This window comes from Helicoverpa zea, chromosome 8 (genome assembly GCF_022581195.2).
Source record: "Helicoverpa zea isolate HzStark_Cry1AcR chromosome 8, ilHelZeax1.1, whole genome shotgun sequence".
Taxonomy (NCBI): Eukaryota; Metazoa; Arthropoda; class Insecta; order Lepidoptera; family Noctuidae; genus Helicoverpa; species Helicoverpa zea.
In genome coordinates, this window is record NC_061459.1 from 9014741 (window position 1) to 9035336 (window position 20596).

Below are 20596 nucleotides of genomic sequence, written 5' to 3' on the forward strand. Positions count from 1 at the left end.
TTACAACGTTTTTCGTATTTCCTGTTCATTTTAGCAATTCTTAAACAAGCAAAAGCGACCCAAAATTGAGTAATGTAATTTATGCAGAAAGTGATGAGTCCTTAGGGCATTCTTAACTCTATGCATTCATAATATTCATTTAATGTCATTTTTATTAGCACCATTCACGAGATGTATGGCATATAAGGCATCCTTAAACTGCGATAAAATATTATTACGATGTTTTCGTGTGTAATGTGAGAAACAAAATGACGTGTATAGCCCTTGGGAACTTTACAGGGTTAGGTACTATCGATGTTCGTAAAAATAAATGAACCAATTTAATTAAAAATAAAGGATATTGAGGAACACTTTCGCTTCGGCACAGATCCAAAATAAATTTCGGTCCGCGCGGCCACAACTTATTCTAATTAGTTGGTACAAAGTTCCAATTAGTACGATTCGGTATCGGATGCGCCCGCGCCGCGCGCCCTGCACGCGGTGGTTAACATAAACTGCACAGATAAAATTTAAACCTTTTAATGAACTCCCGGATTGCTTTATTTACTTCGAGATTAATAAATTTTCGGCTTTCCGAACGCTCAGAAGCCATTTTGAATTTATTCACATGCGACTCCTAATACTGATAGGATCAAGTTTTTTGATAGCAGTACTTACGTATCTTTACTGGTAAAATGTTATATTTTTCAAGATATTATTAATATTATTTACTGTGATTATAGGTATTTTGGCAAAGTTGTGATATTTGCCACTATTATTGCAATAGTGTTTATATAAATTGTATTGGCAGGTTAAAACAAAAAAAAAAACGCATTTGCTTCATCGGTTTATCAATAATTTTATAGGTATTCCATAATTCAATAATTTCCATCAAATATTGTTAATATCATAACGAGGAGTCACTAAAATAAATCGTCCATAATCATCTCACGTTTAATATTAAAACAAAATCGAACCAGTTGGCGTGGTCGCGGATCGAACGGTCGGCGCGGCTGTGCAATAATCAGCCTAATGATACCTTACAGAAAAGGTGTTAAAACGTTTATTGGAATACGTCTAAAACATTATTAATGGCTTTTTAACAAGCCGACGCCTCATTTTAGGTGTGAACCTAAAGTTTTTCGATCCAATTTTTTGTTTATCGTAAAATATTCTCATGTCGGAGTCTGGAGAAAGATTGTAATTCAATTATTACGATATTCCGTGATAATGGCGGATGATAGACGTTAATACCAGGTTCGTCGCGACACCGATGTCGCCTCTCGTTAAACGAAAGCGATTTAAGTAAAGCGATGGCATAAATTTGATTTTACGCTCTTTAGTATAATAAACGAGGGTTAGTGAAAATGAAATACATTGTAAAATTAAGACGGACGATGCCTTAAATGGTTATGGGACAGAGAAGCGTGCTCATGCTTCTTGGTATTTAACACGGCGTACCACATTTGGAACTCGTATAATGTTGAGCAAACCACGGAGAGCATCTGACATGTTACAGTCAAGCATGATGTGAAAGGATCCAAGTGCCAAAGCTTAATAACCCCCTAATTGAGGATTCCTGCTACCGCTATAAAATTCACCGGGCTCAGGAGAAACCGTTGGTCCCCACCCAGTACATTTTGTGCCAATGTCGATAATTTCAGGCTAGTGCTCCGGACAAACGCTGTCCACCGGTGAATTGTGGGGGCATCGATTTATTATTGAAATCAGCCCGTCGCACGCGCAGGCTTCCTGTTCTCAAAATTGGTTATAAAATTGGCGACCGCTCGTGCCGTACGCACGATGGTTAATGATACCAAAAAAAAGTACAAGATTTTACTTTTCAATTATGATTCAAGATTGACATATGGAGAGCAATTTATCTTGTAGAATCAACTATACTTTGTAGCTGCAAGTTACTATATTTAACGACAAATACAAAAAACACTTGCGACGATTGTATTAATTAACACTTTGAAATGTTATTTCAGAACGTTGCCGGTGAATAAATATATTTATTCCGATACTCGTGCCGGTATCTGTTTGCATGAATAATGGAAATATTATAAGTTGATGCGTAGTAAAAAGATGTTGTTGCGAAATTTTAGGTTTCTGTCACCTTTAAAATTTTAATACTTTTCTTAATTAAACTTTTTCACTTAATAGGCGATAAGTAAAGGTAAGCATGAGTTAAATTTAAATCAGTATTAAGATTTTTTTTTATTTAGCTTTGCTTTAAAATCGGGTTATTTTAGACTAACATAGAACATATAAAATCTAATACATTCTAATATCCACCCTCTCGGCTGAAAGCTAAGCTAGGGGCGCACGTGCCGGTCAGTGCGCGCGCGCAGATGTATCGCGACACCTGCCCTGACGACCGAACCTCTCTCTCATACCCACGTCATAACATACCGCCATCTCTTTCTCGTAACGCGTGTTTTTGATTCCAACAATGTAAAGATCAGAGCCACTGCATTTAACATTATGTGACCTGTTTCTTAATGATATGGTCTAAAATAGTTGTGTACTCATTAGTATTCCCGGAGCGAGTGATCCCACCCCCAGTCTATGACCATGTTTAATACTGCAGCCTCCGACGTGTTTGGCAAGTTGTTCTACTCGACCACATACTTCTGTATGTAGGTGCTTGGGTTAGTCGTTTAGCCATTTGTCGGCAAACGCGGCATATATATTATGCTTTTTAACTTAGATAAAAACTTTCCCCGTTTACCCATAATAGATTGCATTAAACCGCAGGTAACTTTCATTAATTCAGATGATGTATAAAAATAAACGCAGAAATACAAAATGACTTCAAAGTTGCAGTTATTAATGCAAATTCAAGTTCATACATTTCTGAGGAATGCGAATTACCAATGTAAAAAGCCGTCCTTATGTGCATTGGCTGTTTAAATATAGTTTATCAAAACGTTCATTTGGCAGCGAATCCAATGTTAATAAAACGGTCTAAGACGTTGATTTGACCTTGATTAATGGTTGTACATTGACAATGGCACAGCACGACGGACTCCTTGCTGGGAGGATTAGACACAGCGGAGCAACCGAACAGGGGCAGCGATGATACGTAAATGTCATTCTTAACAAGTCCCACGGTAACCTTTTGTGTGGACCGGGGATATTCCATTAATTGGTCCGAGTAATTATTGAAATGAAATGTAAGAAACAATGAATACGTAAAAAGTTTTCACGTTCATTTCTACAGCAGTATTGTTTACTTTGTATATTTTTACTTTCAGCATAATTATAAATATCTTACTTATCGAACGAGACCACAAGGACAAAGATCATTTTAAAACACAGTGTAATTTTTATTGATATCGAATAATCTCGTACACAGTTGTGGTTATAATCAACACTAATAACCACGTAGTATGTAACTTTATTAGTAAAGCTACTGAATTCTTTTATTCGGAGTAACCCCGCCTATAAACCCGCCATTTTTTCTTTAAATTACAAGATACCTTTTATAGCGTAAAAATCCCTTAATTAAACAACAAATATGAATCTATTCTTTGTGGTTAACGCCTTTTTTGTTAAAGGATATTGCCGCTCATCAATTTAATAACTTACTTTTTGATGTGTAATAATCTGTTTTTTGTTAGTGTTCTGTCGTATAATATTTTTTATTATGAATTATAACATGATGGTGCCACTATTGTTCTGTTTTAAATTTAGGGTGAATCCTCTTTTCAAAGTTTTCATAGCCATTGTTTTAGTTGTTCAGGGGCGTCGTGCAAATAAATCTGATTTATATATATTTTTATATTGAATATTTTTTCTGCGCTATATTATCTGAACCTACCCTAATACCTAACTTCAACTTGCACCTTCTGCTGCCCACATTAGCAGGAACTCCCTCATCCTAAATTCCCAGGGTATAAAACTGTCGCGTTCGCATATATATAAGTTTACTGCTCAGTTAATGGCTGTACCGTAAGGGATTACTCCTTAATTGATAATCGTTAAAATGTTACATTTACTGCCAGTGCCTATAAAGTTTACATTCACTTCTAACGTTTACCTGTAAGACCACCGAGAGAGGCATCTCAGGGAAATTCGCTGAGACGTCACAATTTAATTAAGGGCGACCTTCTAATTAATGTTTCCTTTGCCTTTTTGATTCCTGGTCAGTTCACGTGCGATTGAGCAACAATTTGTAGCCGATGTTCGAACAAACCTTTCGGGATTTCTGATGTTCAGTTGGGCAAGAGAATTTTAGAAATCACCTTAGTTTTTATGTTGGCAGACAAACAAATATAGGTAACTTTTTTACACAATAAAACAAGGTTAAAACCAAATTCTTAAATACCAACGTTCTCATTAAAATACTCAACTATTATACTAGCAAATCACAATACATTTATTCAGTGTTCACTGCTCTCATTTATCGGGTTCGATATAAATGACCGAAATTTTATCAGTCAGTGGATCTCCCAGCCACCGGGCAAGTGATGTCTTAATAATAACATGAGGTTAAATATCGTGAGACACATCTCGGGAACAAAACCGAACGTCACGACAAAGGAGCAATGTCCCGAGTATTTTGTCACTGTTTAACTGATCCAATCAGTGCTACGTGAATCGTAGCTACAAAAAATTATACCGACATCCGAAAGGGCTGATACAAATTATTATTAAGGCATGCGATTATCTTTGTACGATAAAAAATGGGACAGTAAACAGCGTTGTTAATTTCTATCGTTCGGTATCTGGATACTGTTCAGTATTATTAATACGTAATGTCACGAAAACGATTACTATTAATAAGGTACCTAGTTCGGGATGCCACACGCAACTTCTAGTTAATAGACAAAAATAAAAGTGCTACCAAGTGGAACATGTAATTTGAATGATTCGGAATAAGACGTCAAACGAATTGTTCCGATGAAAGGGGTTTGTTTTTGTACGAATCAATCATGTTATTAATTTTAATTGAGCCTGTGATGTAACATCTGCTTGTTTTGGTTTTTAGGTGGCCTTATTAACAGGTTAACAATACCCGAAAATTTACTAAGAAATAAATGGATTTCGTTTTGTCTAATAAGATCTAATTGAGATTGGATATAAGATAAGGATACGTTTCTCGAAGCAAGTTAATCGGAGTATTTTAAATTATCTGTATACAAACTGCAGACTCTACTCGGCACTTAGCATTTATCTGACCTTGTAAAAGGAAATGATCCTGAATATCAGTAAAAACTCATTTAAATAAACATGCGCTCCTGAATTAACAACGTAAAGAAAAAATCTCTTTGTATGAAATATATTCAATTTACATAAACAAAAGCGCCGCGCAGCGTCGTTGGTGTCATATTCATTATTGATATTTCCATGTCCGCCACCCAACGAGCAAAAGCGTTGAATAAAATATCAATTAGAGCACGTTTTGAATGGTAAAAAATCTCTTTATTTCTCAATTTCGCTAAGTGAATACGTTGCTCGTGTATTGGCGTATGTCATTTGCTGTTTTTGCATTCTGCATGTCGTCGGTTTGGGCGGTAAGGTAATGAGGAAAGAGAAGTATTTATTACAACGTTGGACTGTTAAGGCGCAGCGGTGCAACTCAAAAAATATAACGCACGGCTCACAAAAACCAGCTCGTAATACATCTTCAATGAGACTCTAAACATAAACTATTACAGATGAAATGTACCTGATATTGCCTTATTAGTCGGACTGCTTTTTACTATGAGGCCTTCATCGCATAGCTTCTCCTTAAAGGTTTCAAGTGCAGCTCTGGTTGTTTTTAGGGCTCGCGACAATGTCGATGGCTATGTGTAAACAACGGACCGCGGTAACACGTATTTTTTGTGCTTTGATTTATTGTTTCATGTTTCAAAAGTTGCTTTTTGCTCTGTACCACACACGCACAACCTCCGTGGTTGATATATGCAAATTGTTATTTTTTCTTTTTAATCGAGTGAACTATTGGCATTTATACTTAAGCCTTTGCTATCCTACAGTTTTATTTTAAGAAGAATGATTCATTAGTTTATTAAATTAACTAAATATATGTAATTTCTGTCTCTGGAAATTGATTACGTTTTTAATGATAATTTTATTAACATTTGCTTAATCTTGTTGTTGCATTTAATAACTTAATTGCGATATCATTATTACAGCGATAAAGTAGATATCTACATTAGTTTATATTATAATTACTGATCCCATCTTGATTTGAAACTGCACAGAGGCAGTGGCGCTTGGAGACAGACATGCACGTATTACCAAAACAGTGCGCGCATTCGTAATGTAATCTAAACGACGACAAGTAAACCTTGTAATGGAGGAGCCAAACTTTATGGGTTGCCTTAAGCTGAGTACACGAGCGCGCGCCGCTACCAACATTTTATTATTAAGCAGTAAACGTCAAACATTTAATGTCGCTCACATAAAATTATTAAAAGACATTATAATAATGCCAGCACTCGCGACCCTCCTTCTAATTGGCACCTTATTTAAATTCCTGCTGGCGATTATTTCGGAACTGGACTTGCAAATGTTGCATATCTGGTTTCTGTGTAAAATCTACTTCTTTATTAAGTGAGGAACTTTTATATTCGCGTAATGGTAAGCATACTCACTAAGCGATCCGGTAATTTCATTGGCACTTTATTTCGTTAGCTATATTAACCGATCTCAGCCTCTTATGCACGGATAAAAAGAAGTCATGTAATCTTGCTTAAGTGCACGTCTTCACCGATATTAAGCGGTATAAACTTAGGATTTTATGGGGCAAAAGTGGTATTTCTATTAAAAAATCTATTCGGGCTATAATAGATACCGCATTTTGTAGGGAGGTAAGCATTTAATACAAGACAAAATTGTTTTAAGGCTTCCACTGCGGTGGTAACATGGCCAGTATTTGGAATATCTCAAACTGCGAATGTTTTTACTTGGCGGCTGAAGTGGAATAGCATTAATTTTGATGGCGGCATAGTAAATTCTCACTAGAGTGCGGTAACTCCCCGCTGGCGGCGCGCGGCACCACGGGGTGAGCGGTTACCAACGCCAAATCGGTTTTTACCGTATAACCCGACCATTTGTATATTAAGGGAAATGTGTTATTTATTCATCACAGATAGGTGCGCACCCCACCGCGGGATCATGTTAATTGATCGGCATTTCATTAATACCTCATTGTTGCTGCAGTGTTTCAGTTTTTTATTCGGCCTCCCGTAGTACGGTCGCGAGACGGACGCTTAATTACAATCAGGCTATCATCATAATGATCGTGGCGGAGGTGCTGAACCTTTTTGTTATTATTTAAATACAACGAAGAACATTGTGAGGATAAAATGAATCCTAATGAAGACTGACTTCATTGGAGTAGAGTTGAAATTAGTGCTTCTGATTGCGCTTAATTTTGAGAAGGTATTCCTGCTTTACTTTTGAAAAGTTTGGGCTCATTCATATGGATATGTTACGCATTCTTAACAACGATAGACTTTTAATTAGTTGAAATGTCTTCATCAGGATTTTAAGACAAAAAGCGTCCGTGAAACTCATGTGAACTGTTGGGTCCGAGGTCCGTTTTATTCATTTATAGCGTCGTAAACCCTTAGATTGCTAATTAGTTTTATGGACATTTTATTCTAGTGACAGGACTTCTGCCGTACCTTTGTGAACTTCTACCGTATATGGTTACTGGGGCAGTATTGGGCTGTAATTATTATTTGCCTATAAAGGTTGTAAAAATTGTGCTTTGCAAGCAATCCTTCGGAGATAAATTTACAGGGCATCGATTATCTCAAAGGCTACGTTTAAGAAATTAAATATGCCTAGCCACACAAAATCGAAGAGCAAAATTTTTTAACAACACTAGCACTCAACACCAACATAACCTTTATTTATACTCACACAACCTTTCCCACAGCCAGCTAAGATGTCTTGCTTGCATAAATATGCATGTACCAAAAATACACTAAAGCTCCTTAGGGTATAAATATTACAGTGACAAGTACGATTCTATCAGACAGTCACATTTAGCGAGCTGCCTATACCTAGACGCTTGATCAATGCGCCGACGCGGGTGGCGGCTTTTGTAAAATAAAAGCGTGACTTCGACTTTGTTGAAATTATTTATTTCCTTAATGCCCGTGTAGGGTTTTTTTGTGAGTATAAAGTTTCTTGTACATTGGTGTTAGTGTAGTGTGCTGTAAATACTGTTGTATTGGTCTCTGGGTAGTTATTTATACTTATGTAAATGAATGATCTTTTGAAATAATTGAAACTAAACATGAGTTCTAGAGACCTACTTTCAGATAGGTAGGTTATAAAACGAGAGCAAGACTTCTACTAACAGTAATACCATATTTATGTACGTAAGTTAATATTATTACATTATGGTAATTTGAAAAAGTCTAAGTAATTTTTATAGACTTACATGTTACTTATAATGAAATGTGTAAATCATAATCATCGTAAAAGTGACCGTCGTAATAAAGTTATTAAATAAAAATTTAAAGGAAATATAAATAGAGAAGATGATGTTTAATTTTATTAAGAGTAATATAAAAATTGTCAGCGTCGGTGGCATTAAGCTTATTAAATATTGTTTGATCAACTTTTTTATGGTATCATGATTTCTAGTAGGTAAATTATATAACTATAACTAAAACTGAACTACAAAAATTTTGAAGACGCCTACCTTTTTATTACACCGTTTGATTTTTTTACTTATACGTATTTAGGCGTTCCAATATTATTTATCTACATTCATATTTACATATGTTTTTGGTAATATAAAATATGCCTATTTTATTGGGTACATAGATATTTAATTATATCACGTAAAATTAGTTATTTTAATTAATGTAAAACTAATTCCTTACATTGTTAAGGACGGTCCGAGATGGACTTTCTCCTTTAAAATTTCCCATCTTTACTCGCCAATGTATAAGTTTCCATTACATTTAAAAGGCACTTTATAAATGACCAGTAATCATTTTAAATTATATGTCGCTGCTTAAAGTTTTTAACTTTCTTTTTGCACATAAGTACAATGAATGGAGTCACGTGGCCATCATTGACAATTGGCTACATTTGCCATTGTCAAATTGCTACTTGCAGAGTTTTGTTGTGGCCCGTAATTAGAGATTGTTGCCTTATATCAATTTAGTTAATTATTTCGTTTATATCGTACAATCTTTATGAGGATGTTGCAATTTGTACTTTGCTGGTGTAATTGCTTGGAAATGTTTCCTGTGTATTCATTTTTTAGGATTTATTAAAATTGATATCAAAGTATCTTAAGTTTTATAGATTAGTTATTGCAATTAACTTTTTAGTTTGACTGTTTGTTTGTAGAAAATATAAAAAATTTCAAACAACTGACGTTCGTTGATGTCTTTTGATGGGCTAAACGAGTATATATGAGTTTATCGCTTCGATTTAATTTTAATAAAAATACTTTCTGCATACTAAAACCAGCTCAAACATGTAGCTCAATTAAGACTTTTTAATATTTACTTGGAAACATTTTTTTTTTATTTGATCTTTACTATCTGATCTTCACAATCTTCAGATATAACACATAAACCGTCTTCACACGAAATAACGCCTCATCAATAAACCGTCCACGCGCCACAACCACCCAAAAGACAATAAAAATCTGGCGCCTCCCGTCACAGATTAAGTCACGTTCCTTTAATGACGGGGAAATTGTGCCTACGTGAGTAAACGCAGAACTATTTTTTCACGAAAGTAAAAGTTCCGCCTTGTCCCCATAGTGTCGCGTATTCGAGTATTCGGGTATTCGGAAGCTGATTGTCAATGTGACGTGAATTGAAATTGGAACACGTTGGTCTGAATGGGATGTCGCTTCTGCGTAGTCGTTTGTTTTTCGTTTTGTAGAAGGTGTAATGATGCGGTAAATTATAAGTGTGTGATGTGTTTTTGTTTTGGAAAGGTCAATAATTTTATGGGAATATTTTTTTGCATTAAAAAGTTCAAAATTCAAAACGCATTCAAAAGAGTTAGAATTCATTTTTTTATATGTCTTATATCAACATTGTTGGGGACATATTTAGTAATTTTTAAGAATACAAAAAAAAATCATGTGTATTCCTTCATCCTACATTATGATGTGATCTTCAATGTTTGTGATAGATGAAAGGCAACAATTCTAGGTTTTGCGTTTCCTTAAAATACTTAAAAAATAATTATTATAAGATCACGTTCAATATCAATCAAATTCAAGTGAAAATGCCCATTTAATCTAACTAACTAAAAACGGCTTGCCAAAATTCTAACAGAGTTTTCCAAGTAGACTATCTCAATTAGAACGATCTCACAAATCTTATAAGTAACCCTATTCAAATCACACCAATTCGATTCACAAGCAAGATTCATCTACCTAGACCTATCTTATTCCAACAAGACTCGTAACTGCAACTTAATTACCTCCTAAATACCTACGGACGCATGCGTACTACCGCCAACGCAAATCCATTGCTAGGCGAAGCCTCTTTGCTCTGATTGGAGGAGCGGGTCCCAAGACTCCGAAACACAGCCAATGGCCTGCCTGCATTCAACAATAGGTAAGCATAGATACGCCCGTAACGGTACCTGGCTTCTACTTAGAATAAACTTAGAAGTCACTTAGAACTTACTTAGTTATATGGTTAGAGGAAAAGTTGTGGTGTTTAGAAATTTTACTTAGAATAAACTTAAAGCTTACTTATTTATATGGTTAGGGGAAAAGTTGTGATCAAGTAAGTTGTAAGGTGTTTACAAATAGCTGTGTGATTAATTTTGTTGTGTTGGTTATTATTTGTTTTAATACTTCGTAAGTAAGTTAATGTTACGTAGACATCACTTGGCCTTCAATATGCCAAACATTTAAGTATATTCAGTGATTTTTGTAGAGGTTGTTATAAATGTGCCATGATAATTTTTATAAGATATTTATCGTTTATGTAAATTGTTTAATTTGTGTAATTTTAAGATAAAACTTTAAACTACATTTTAGATATTAGTTTCACTATAGTTTTTTTCAAGTTCCAGTCTTTTATAAATACCTAAGCTAAGATTTGCATTCTACCTCTACTTTAACAGAAAATAAGACATAAGAATTCAGTGTGAATAAATGAATTTATGGTATTTGTTTAATGTTGATGAAGCATGTTGCTGAGTTGTTTAGTGGGATGAATTTGAATCTATTGACGGTTTACGTTACACGTTTTATAAGATAACTGTAAAAGTGTGTTATTACGGTGGTCAGTTATTTTATGTCGTCGTTCATAATAACTCTGCCTCAAGTACAGGCACACGTTTAGTTTGGGAGACGTCGTCGAAATTGGTTATGACATTTTTTTTTTCATTATAATGTTGATAAATGGTTACTTATGGTATTCTTTAAATTTGAATTCAAGCCTTATTAACATAATGTCAAATGAATTACTTACCAGAAATAGTCTGAAAATTCTTGTGCTGACAAATACAAAGTCTTCCCTGCGTAATGGTAAATGGTAATGCCATTTATTTACCTCGCAGTAAGGAGCACTATATCATGTTAACATTCCTTACAAAACAAAAAAATAGTATAATTAATACAACATCGTGAACGCCCAAACATATGTTAAGAAGTAATTTACCTTTTAATCCAAGCGATAATCATTATGTTAATCTCGTTTTAATTAAGCGAAATGATTAATTAATAAGTTGTTCCTGCGATTATGTACACGTGTTCCGTCTGACGTATTCACCGCCGCAGGCATTTGACCACAGACCACAATTAGAGTAACACGCTAAATATTGATAATTGTTTTGCGCCCTCTAATTTAAACGTCTTTGCCGTCAATTTTGGAGCAAGAAACACATCGAAAGCAACTCGACGACATTTTTATGCGATTAACTTATTTTCTGTCATTATTTCGACAATTTCACTGACGTAATTTCAGTCAAACAAAATACGTAACGTTTGTACAATATTTTTTATTTAATGATTGATATTAATAAATTAGAGTGTAATTTATGGTAGCAAGTCACGCAAGCTATAAGAGTAAGCTGAGATACTTAGACATCAGTAAATAATGCTGCTGGATGCTGGCGTTACTTATACGCCGCTGCATTTTTAAGACCAGATCATTATAAGTACATGTGGCCTGAAGCAGTATCAACACCCCATGTTGGTGCAACAAGCATGATATGTACACATTAAACGAGCATCATTTCTTTACTTTCATTTGGTTTAATTTACAGTGTACAACCAACATATACCATTCAGCAAGTAAATATGTACAGCCTGTCTATTCCAATCGGCGCTTCACTATATGTTCATAATTAATAATATACACGATCCCACCGCAAGATCGGAAAGATATTCGTTTGATGAAGCTCCGCCATTTGTTTGATAAATGAATAATCGCCACAGATGAACTGAAAAAAGACTTCAACACTATAGTGTGCGAACTGTACACTACAGGGATAAATAAAACGGCTCGTTGTTTAAATACACTCGGTACCCAAGCGCGGTACAGTCACCACTTAAAATTTATTGCAATATTAATAATATTAAAGTGACGTTTATTGTTCGCTAGCCATCGTTTATGCATAATTAAGTATGAAACTATTCTCTATTAGTAACAAACTACAACCGTTTATGTTATTAAATAAAAAAATATTGACAGCACAAAGTGGTTTACTGTTGGACGAATGATCTACTAAGGACGTGAGAATGAGTACAACAATGTACGTGATACGTCTGAAGACAGCTATTAGGCGGGTTAAGAGATATAATAATTTATTGTAATGGGTGGTGATGCGCGGTCTAGGCTAGAGTAACGCAGGACTATGATGTAGGTGCGTTTAATGGAACGGGCATCGGTCGGCGGCGGGTGTGCCCGCGGCGCTGCTCCGTGGCAGAGCACACGAATGCGTCTGTCGCGTGGTTACGTGCTATTAACCGTGTCGGCCGCTCGCTACTAGTCGACGGACTACTATAAATTACACGAATTATACAGTGTGGCGGCGTACGCGAGCATGTGATATATTGTGGTATGGCGATCGCGCCGAACAGCCTCCGTGTCAGCGCACGTGAAATTACACACCCGACCGCGATGTTTGCGCGCAACACCGCTAATACCCCGCGCACGCGCGTAGCATTTTATTTGCGATTGTTATTTCGTAAATGATAGGCCTACGCGCGTCTAGAGAAGTTATTGCCGCTAACCCAAAGTTATTTACCGAGAGAAAGAGTCGGACAACGTTTGTTTTGATGACAATCAGAATCTGTCTGTGTCGCGCGACGTGGTATTATCATTTGTATTGCATGTAGCTCCGGCTAAAACTGCGATGTAACTTTAGCTGACTGTATAATTTATCGAATAATGCATTAAATAACTATTTACACGGCCACGTCCGTACCTGCGTAGGTACGATCGATATAAATTATTTTAATAACGCTTTTCTGACGCTGAATATAATTAATTCGTGAAACCGATGCGGTTATTAAAAATGTAAATAAATTTGCGAAATGACAGCATAATTACGGCGCAGGCCTATTTAAAATGTCTGGTATCGGCAAAAACGCGAGTGTACCAAGTTGCTTCCAATCAAAGTGGTAGGCCGCCTTTCTCAATCCATTAAGTCAAAGGCTTTATAATCCAATTAAATTACTTATATCGATCAAGATAAATTTTGCATTATTGTCTTAATTACGAGTTATATGTCATCTTTGACAGCAATCAGAAAAAATTAGATCGTCATCGTTAAAGTACAATTCATTGCACGCTTGTTACGAGAAGAAGGATGAAAATGTAGTATTAACTTTTTAATCTCTATAGAATAAATAACAATAAGGGCTAACGTCAATTTACAGATATACAAATTAAAAATATAAAGAAAGCTATCACATACAGCATTAACAACATCTACGCGTCTACGACGTGTTGACGAGAACGGAAAATTGATTTCAACATTCCCACGATTTGATTTCAATTACGAAATTCTTAATTAAGTAGACACAAGCCAACTACAGTGATTTTGTATATCTTCATCGGTTACTTCGCTCGTAAAATCGGGCGTCGATGTTATCGAAGACTTTACTGAGGACGGGAGTAATTAAAAGGGAGATAATAAGCTTTGCGGGGAGAAGTTTATTATATTTTTTAATTAATAGCATCATTTGTGTGAGTTTAGGTGTGAAGATTGCGCCGTCCCCTGTTACTTGATGTAATTGGCTTTTAGCTACCGTATCAATAAATGTTAATTGCGTACTAGAGAAAGTTCTACGATACATAGTTATTTTCGTAGCGTTTCGTAGCACGTTTATTTGGTTAATTACTAATTCCATTTGAAGTTTCATGGGATTTTTATGTATATTTTTTTTTATTTTTGATGGGACACAGAAGTCAACATGAGATAGAAACAAAAAGTTTTAATTTACGATTATTATTTATAGTAATTATTTATTACTACGATCGTCGCTACGAATTCCAATAAACAAACTTCTATTCTAATAGATTTTTATACTTTTTTAATTCACGCCATCTACACAGCCGAACATGAAAATACGTCTATTCGTTCACTTCTAACCCACCCTTATAAACTACCCCGGCGGCGCGTGCGTCGATCTAACGCCATCTGCGAACCTTTTATAGAAATGTTCCATGCTTAGAGCGAGTATCGATTCTAGTTTCCGATAGTCTAAGGGTTGAGTATAGATGTCATGACTGAGCTAAATTAAGGGTGGTTTTGTGTATGCGGCAGTTTGGAATGTGTATGTATGTGTGCGTGAATGAGCAATATTCTACGAGTAGGCAGGTATGCCGTTTGTAGTCTGATTTTGGTTTTGAGTTTGTTGCTTATGAGACTTTAGATAATTTATGTATATAGTTATTTTTCAGTGACTTTATTTTAGAATAGTTGATGCAGATTGTAGCACATTTTGAATGACATTTTTAATTTTTAATTTTTCGCTGATAAAGTCATTCCAGTAATGTAATAATTTTGAGTACTGAATAAATACCCTGACAACTACAGCTTCTTAATGGTGTAGAAAGTTAAGAACCATTAACATGTACAGAAGATAAATCGATACAATAACTCCGCCAGGGTATATTATTATGAATATTTATAAGAAAACTCTTAGTCTTGTTCCCATCTAATGAGTAACAATAAATAATTCTTTGCACATGATTCTATTTCATTTATGTTTAGACTGTTAATGTCTTAAGAAATTGATATTCATTGCTTATTTAAATAACCAAACCAGTGTCTATTTAATAAAGCCGTAAGCATTTTGATTACCATATTCTTATATTGGCATCACATTGAAATATCTATTTATAGTAATTATCTTTCCAGATGTAATAATAGAATTGTCTTGTAAGTAAGCATCGGTACGTACCGCGCTTATTCTATTCGCATGCCAAATATAAATTAAAACATCAACACGTTTTAATTCTAACTACGCCAAACTATATTTCGCATTTATTCCATTTCAAAGTTGGTTGTCATAAACCTATTTACTTAAACTTTAATTTAAATATAAATTACTGATAATGTCCTACATACCTTTTTTTTTTCATTTAGTGTTTAATCTAACACTCAAACAAAAATTTGAATCACAAAACAACCGTGATTTTTCCACAAATATCCTTACACTTGCGGCCACAAAAATAGGGTGCGTTACATACAGGTGACGTAGGAGTCGGTCAGTGTCGCGCGTATACCTGCCGCGATCTGCCGACGCTGAGATCAGTTCACACGCGCGTGAGAGATTCACATGACTGTAGTGAAAACTACAAAATTTTCCACAAATATTCATACACTGACTGTAACTGCCTTTTTTTACTGAGCATTAATCACCACGCTTGCTCAATGCGGGTTGGTGATTTCAGACTATATAGTCCATGTTTTCTCGAGATGTTTTCCTTCACCTTTTTATCGGCTATTGGTGTCTAAGATATACTTAGAAAATACATACAAAACTTAGAAAAGTTGCATCGTTACTTGATTTCATACACTAGTAGCCACAAAAATAGGGCGCGTTACATACAGGTGACGCAGGAGTCGGTCAGTGTCGCGCGTACACCTGCCACGATCTGCCGACGCTGAGATCAGTTCACACACGCGTGAGAGATTCACATCACTATAGTGAAAACTGCAACATTTTTCACAAATGGTGATGATGATTATCGGCTACGGTGGCTGTTTTCATGTAAGAGGATTAACCAACTGCGCAGGACGTACCTTTAGTACACAAGCATTTGCTTAGACACCAGTGCATTCACTATTTCTTCACTCTCATAGCCCGATGGGACGGCAAATTCACAGGACTATAGTGAAAACTGCAAAATTCTCCTCAAATGTTCATACACTTGCGGCCACAAAAATAGGGTGCGTTTTACATACAGGTGACGCAGGAGTCGGTCAGTGTCGCGCGTACACCTGCCGCGATCTGCCGACGCTGAGATCAGTTCACACGCGCGTGAGAGATTCACATGGCAATAGAGAAATCAGTTTTTTTTACTTTGATGGTTTAAGGAAAAAAAATGGTAATGACTTAAGTTCTGAGTTTAAGGCTAATTAAATAGAAGATCACTAATGAACTCTTGCATAGAACTTGATATGTGCACTGAAAGCATTATGGATTCAGTGCCTATAATTATTCAATGTTTTTTTTTTTTTATATACCGCTTAGTTTGTGCATTAGTAACGATTATTACAAAACCATTGTACTAAGTCGTAAAGAGAAAAATACAGCTAATAATCTTACAACTTTGTATTCTAATCTATCTCAGTGCCGGCTAAGAACTTAAAGAGCGGCTTGTAAACTATAAATATCAAAAGATCTAACATTATAATGAGAGTAAGCCATCAAATAAAGTGCCATTGGCGACTCACTGGGCTAGGTTACGCGTGAACGTCATCAGTGCATCACTGCACCTGCCCACGCATTGCACTCACCCACCAAACGACAACGTCATTTAGTACAAATATGTTTTCAGAAAATCAACTCAAACGGTTTGCTAACACCGTAGTAGTTAAGTGCTACGCCGTAGATGTTACGTAGTAGTTACGAAACTACTAACTACGACTGGTACTTGTACCTATTTCTGCAAATTAAGATGACGCTATTAACCAAAATATATGTTTACTCTTAATAATAAAATTGTAATTGAATAAACATTATGCACTCAATATTTTTATGCAATGCACTTACGGTATCCCAAAAAGTTTACATGGTTCATTTAATAAAACAAAACCTCCGAGACAGTATTAATAACGCAATATCGTCTCCGATCGGTTTACAGCGTCTATTCTCTATAACGACTTCTAAATAGACGACGTGAACAGAGCTCGTCTTCCGAACATGGTAATGGACGGGATAATTACGCGCAACGACGTGCAACAATAGCGGCGCGAGCTTACCGCTCTATGGCATAATAAGCGCCGGCGTATTGTGATCAGCGCAACAAGTAGCGCGCGGGCGGTGGGGCGCGTGCCGCGCGCGCGCCGGCCCTTCGCCCCCCTCCCCGCCCGCCGGCGCGCGCGCTACTTAGCATCGGGGGTGCGCGCCACCTCCGCCAATCCACCGGCGACCTCCGCGCGGCACAGACAAGTGCTCTCTCGATACACACTCCTAGTTCACTCGTACAATCGCGATGCCGATGGCGGCTATTCACACGTACCAAAATCTCGGTGTTGATCAGAAACTGACGCACCTCCAATCCCAGGCTCCTCGGAGACTAGCACCTGCTCCAGTGGACCCTAACCGCTGCAAGAAGAAGTCTTATCTTCATCAGCCGTACCCGACCCAGCCTGCCTCCGTAGCACGCAGGAACGCTAGGGAGCGGAATAGAGTGAAACAAGTAAACAATGGTTTTGCGGCACTACGTCAACACATTCCGTCAGCTGTCTCCGCCGCCCTGGCTGGAGGAAGGGGATCTTCAAGAAAGTTGAGCAAAGTGGATACTTTGAGACTGGCGGTGGAGTACATCAAAAGCTTGAAGCGGTTATTGGAGGAGAGCGATGAGGGTTGCTCCGACACGCAGTCAGGAATCGTCCTGACGTCTAGCGGGCCGCACACGCCACCACTCTCCGAAGAGTCTCACTCACCAGCACCTTCCTTTGTGTCGGAGAGCTCAGCGGGCCCGAGCTGTCACGACGCGTACGACTCCTACGAGCCCATGAGTCCGGAAGATGAAGAGCTCCTAGACGTCATATCGTGGTGGCAACAACAGTGAATGGAGGTGAGTCTACAACTTTGATTACTTTTCATTTTAATTTTTTAAAGTTAAATCTGTGTGCTAGAAACCTATATTTTATCACCATGGGATGGAAACCTATATTTTCTTTGAGATTATAAAACACGATAATTTATGAATGAATCCTAAGTGTGTTAACTTAACCTTCAAAGTTTTGATCATGATAGTCTTATCACTGTGTTTGCTTTCGTCGCGCCATTTGTTAATATAAGCTTCAAAGTTATCATTTTTTATTAGTCGCTCATTTGTTAAAGCTAGTTTGGTAGGTAAACGTTTTAAGCTTATCATAATTTTAAGAGCAAAAAATAAATATAGATTTATTCACGCTAGCAAACTTCGCATAGAGTCAGGTAGTTACGGTTTATAATATTTTTTACCCTGATACGTTAGCCACGGTTGCTTTAGGGACCGCGTCTTTTATATTGCACAATTTGAATGAAGATTCACCTTCATCCTAAGCAAAAAGTAAACACATCAACCATTATGACTGAGCATTGAACCGTACGATAGACTTTATCTTTTCATTGTAGAATTAGAAGGACACAATGGCACGTCTGCAACAATGGCGAATGTTAAAATATGTCGCTTTATAAAAGCTCGAAGCTAGGTAACATTTTTTATGATCCAAGGTAGACTTTTCTATTTCAAGTTGTAAAAGATAGTAGCGACCCGCATTCCACCTTCTTATTTGCTTCAATAGCCGAACAGCAATTACTTCTAACAATCTTGTGGTTCGCCCCGCATGTAGTGGGAAAATTGCACATAAAAGTGATCTATTCTAATAATAAGTAGCCTATTCTAATAACAGATGACTCCTGTTCCCAAGTGGAAACATGTTGCTTTTTCTTGATAACTCTCAAGTTAATGCGTATCGCCCGGTCAGCGAGAGTGTTTTGCCAAAAATCGCCATATGGTCCATCCTAATAGATTAAGCAGAACCGGTAGCGCCGTGACTAAAAACAAGATTGAATGCGCAAAAAACGTTTTGAGACGCTTCGTCGACTATTAATTTATTGTACCGGAAGACGAAATCTCAAGAGGAAATAGAAGGGCGGCGAGCGAAGCACACGTGTTACAATATTTGCTAAGCTCTATGCAAACATATGGCGATACGAGCACTGTTCATGGGAATTGTATAGCGTCACGAAGCTCGATAGCCAGCATTCAGAACTTAGATTACCTGTTATTGCCAATACTTATTTACTTTTTACTTCAAACATTTCAAATATGCTTTTCCTTTTTCCCAGGAACCGTACATTGCGGTGATCAAAGTGCGGCCAATCAGCGGCTTGGTGATTATGAAAAAACGAGTAATCCTCAAGAGGGACCCGAGCATCGGAGCGCGAGGGCTCCGAGAGAACCTCTAATTAAGCGCAATCAGTATATTCCTAATGAGAGGGGATAATGGTGGACTGTAACGACCCCATCGATGCATTCCGCCGAGCGACGGCACACCGAACGAATACCCCCACTGCATTTCCCACATCGACGGAATAGCACTAAGAAGACTGAATTGATCATTTATTTGCTCCACTTAAGCATTTAGTTATTATGTAAGTGATTCACACAACGCTGTGCCTTAGCGTAGCCTTACGTATTACTACTTCCAGTTTAGTATTTAAGATTTACAATTGTTCATAATTGTTATCTAGTCATTAGTCTTTAAGTTTAGTTTATGTTCAGATTTTGAAACGAAACTGAGTACCTTGTTTTGTATTTCAGTTCGTACATTTTGTAAAATAAGAATTTTGAAAATCTTGAGACAAAGACTTGTAGTGTATATAGATAAGTTAGCACCATAAGACAGATTCCTAATATTATAAGATTTATATGAAATAGTTATAAAAAATACCAGTATTCAACCCATCGGTTGTTGTCTGTAATTAAATACATTTTTATAAAGATACTACATATGATTTTTATTCCTCGCTTCATAAAACCACATCACAAGAATATACTGCATAAGTTATAAATAACAAAACCAGGCAAATAGGCCAAAATTGGCTATAACAGATTGTAGCAAGTTGCTAAGAATAGAATCAAAATTGCACTAATAAATCTAGGCATACCTCCGACTAATTTATACGATAAAATATTCCTATTTTAGGCGCATGCTGCTAATAAGCGTAAATGAACAAGCGTGATTTATGCGCCGTACTTTACAGACTTACGTAGATACAGTACCTCTCGTAACTTTACTAATATACTAAAAAACAGATACTAAAGACTAATTGATGAAAATAATTAGATACTACATTTATTTTACGACTGAAGAAGGACTACTGATATACAGTCATGATAGAACGAATAAGATTATTATCTAGGTGTAGATAAAGATTCCTAGTACTCTATTTTTGACTTAGGAATTCAATGCGTAG

The 20596-nt window shown here is 36.5% G+C and overlaps 1 protein-coding gene across 1 annotated transcript; it reads left to right on the forward strand.

Annotated features, from left to right (window-relative positions):
- The first annotated feature begins 17538 nt into the window (after positions 1-17538).
- LOC124632795 (achaete-scute complex protein T3-like) lies at positions 17539-20127 on the forward strand. Its single transcript, XM_047167762.1, has 2 exons — positions 17539-18203; positions 19466-20127. Exon 1 carries the CDS (start codon positions 17616-17618, stop codon positions 18195-18197), a length of 582 nt encoding a protein of 193 aa, XP_047023718.1. The 5' UTR covers positions 17539-17615; the 3' UTR covers positions 18198-18203; positions 19466-20127.
- The last annotated feature ends 469 nt before the right edge of the window (positions 20128-20596 follow it).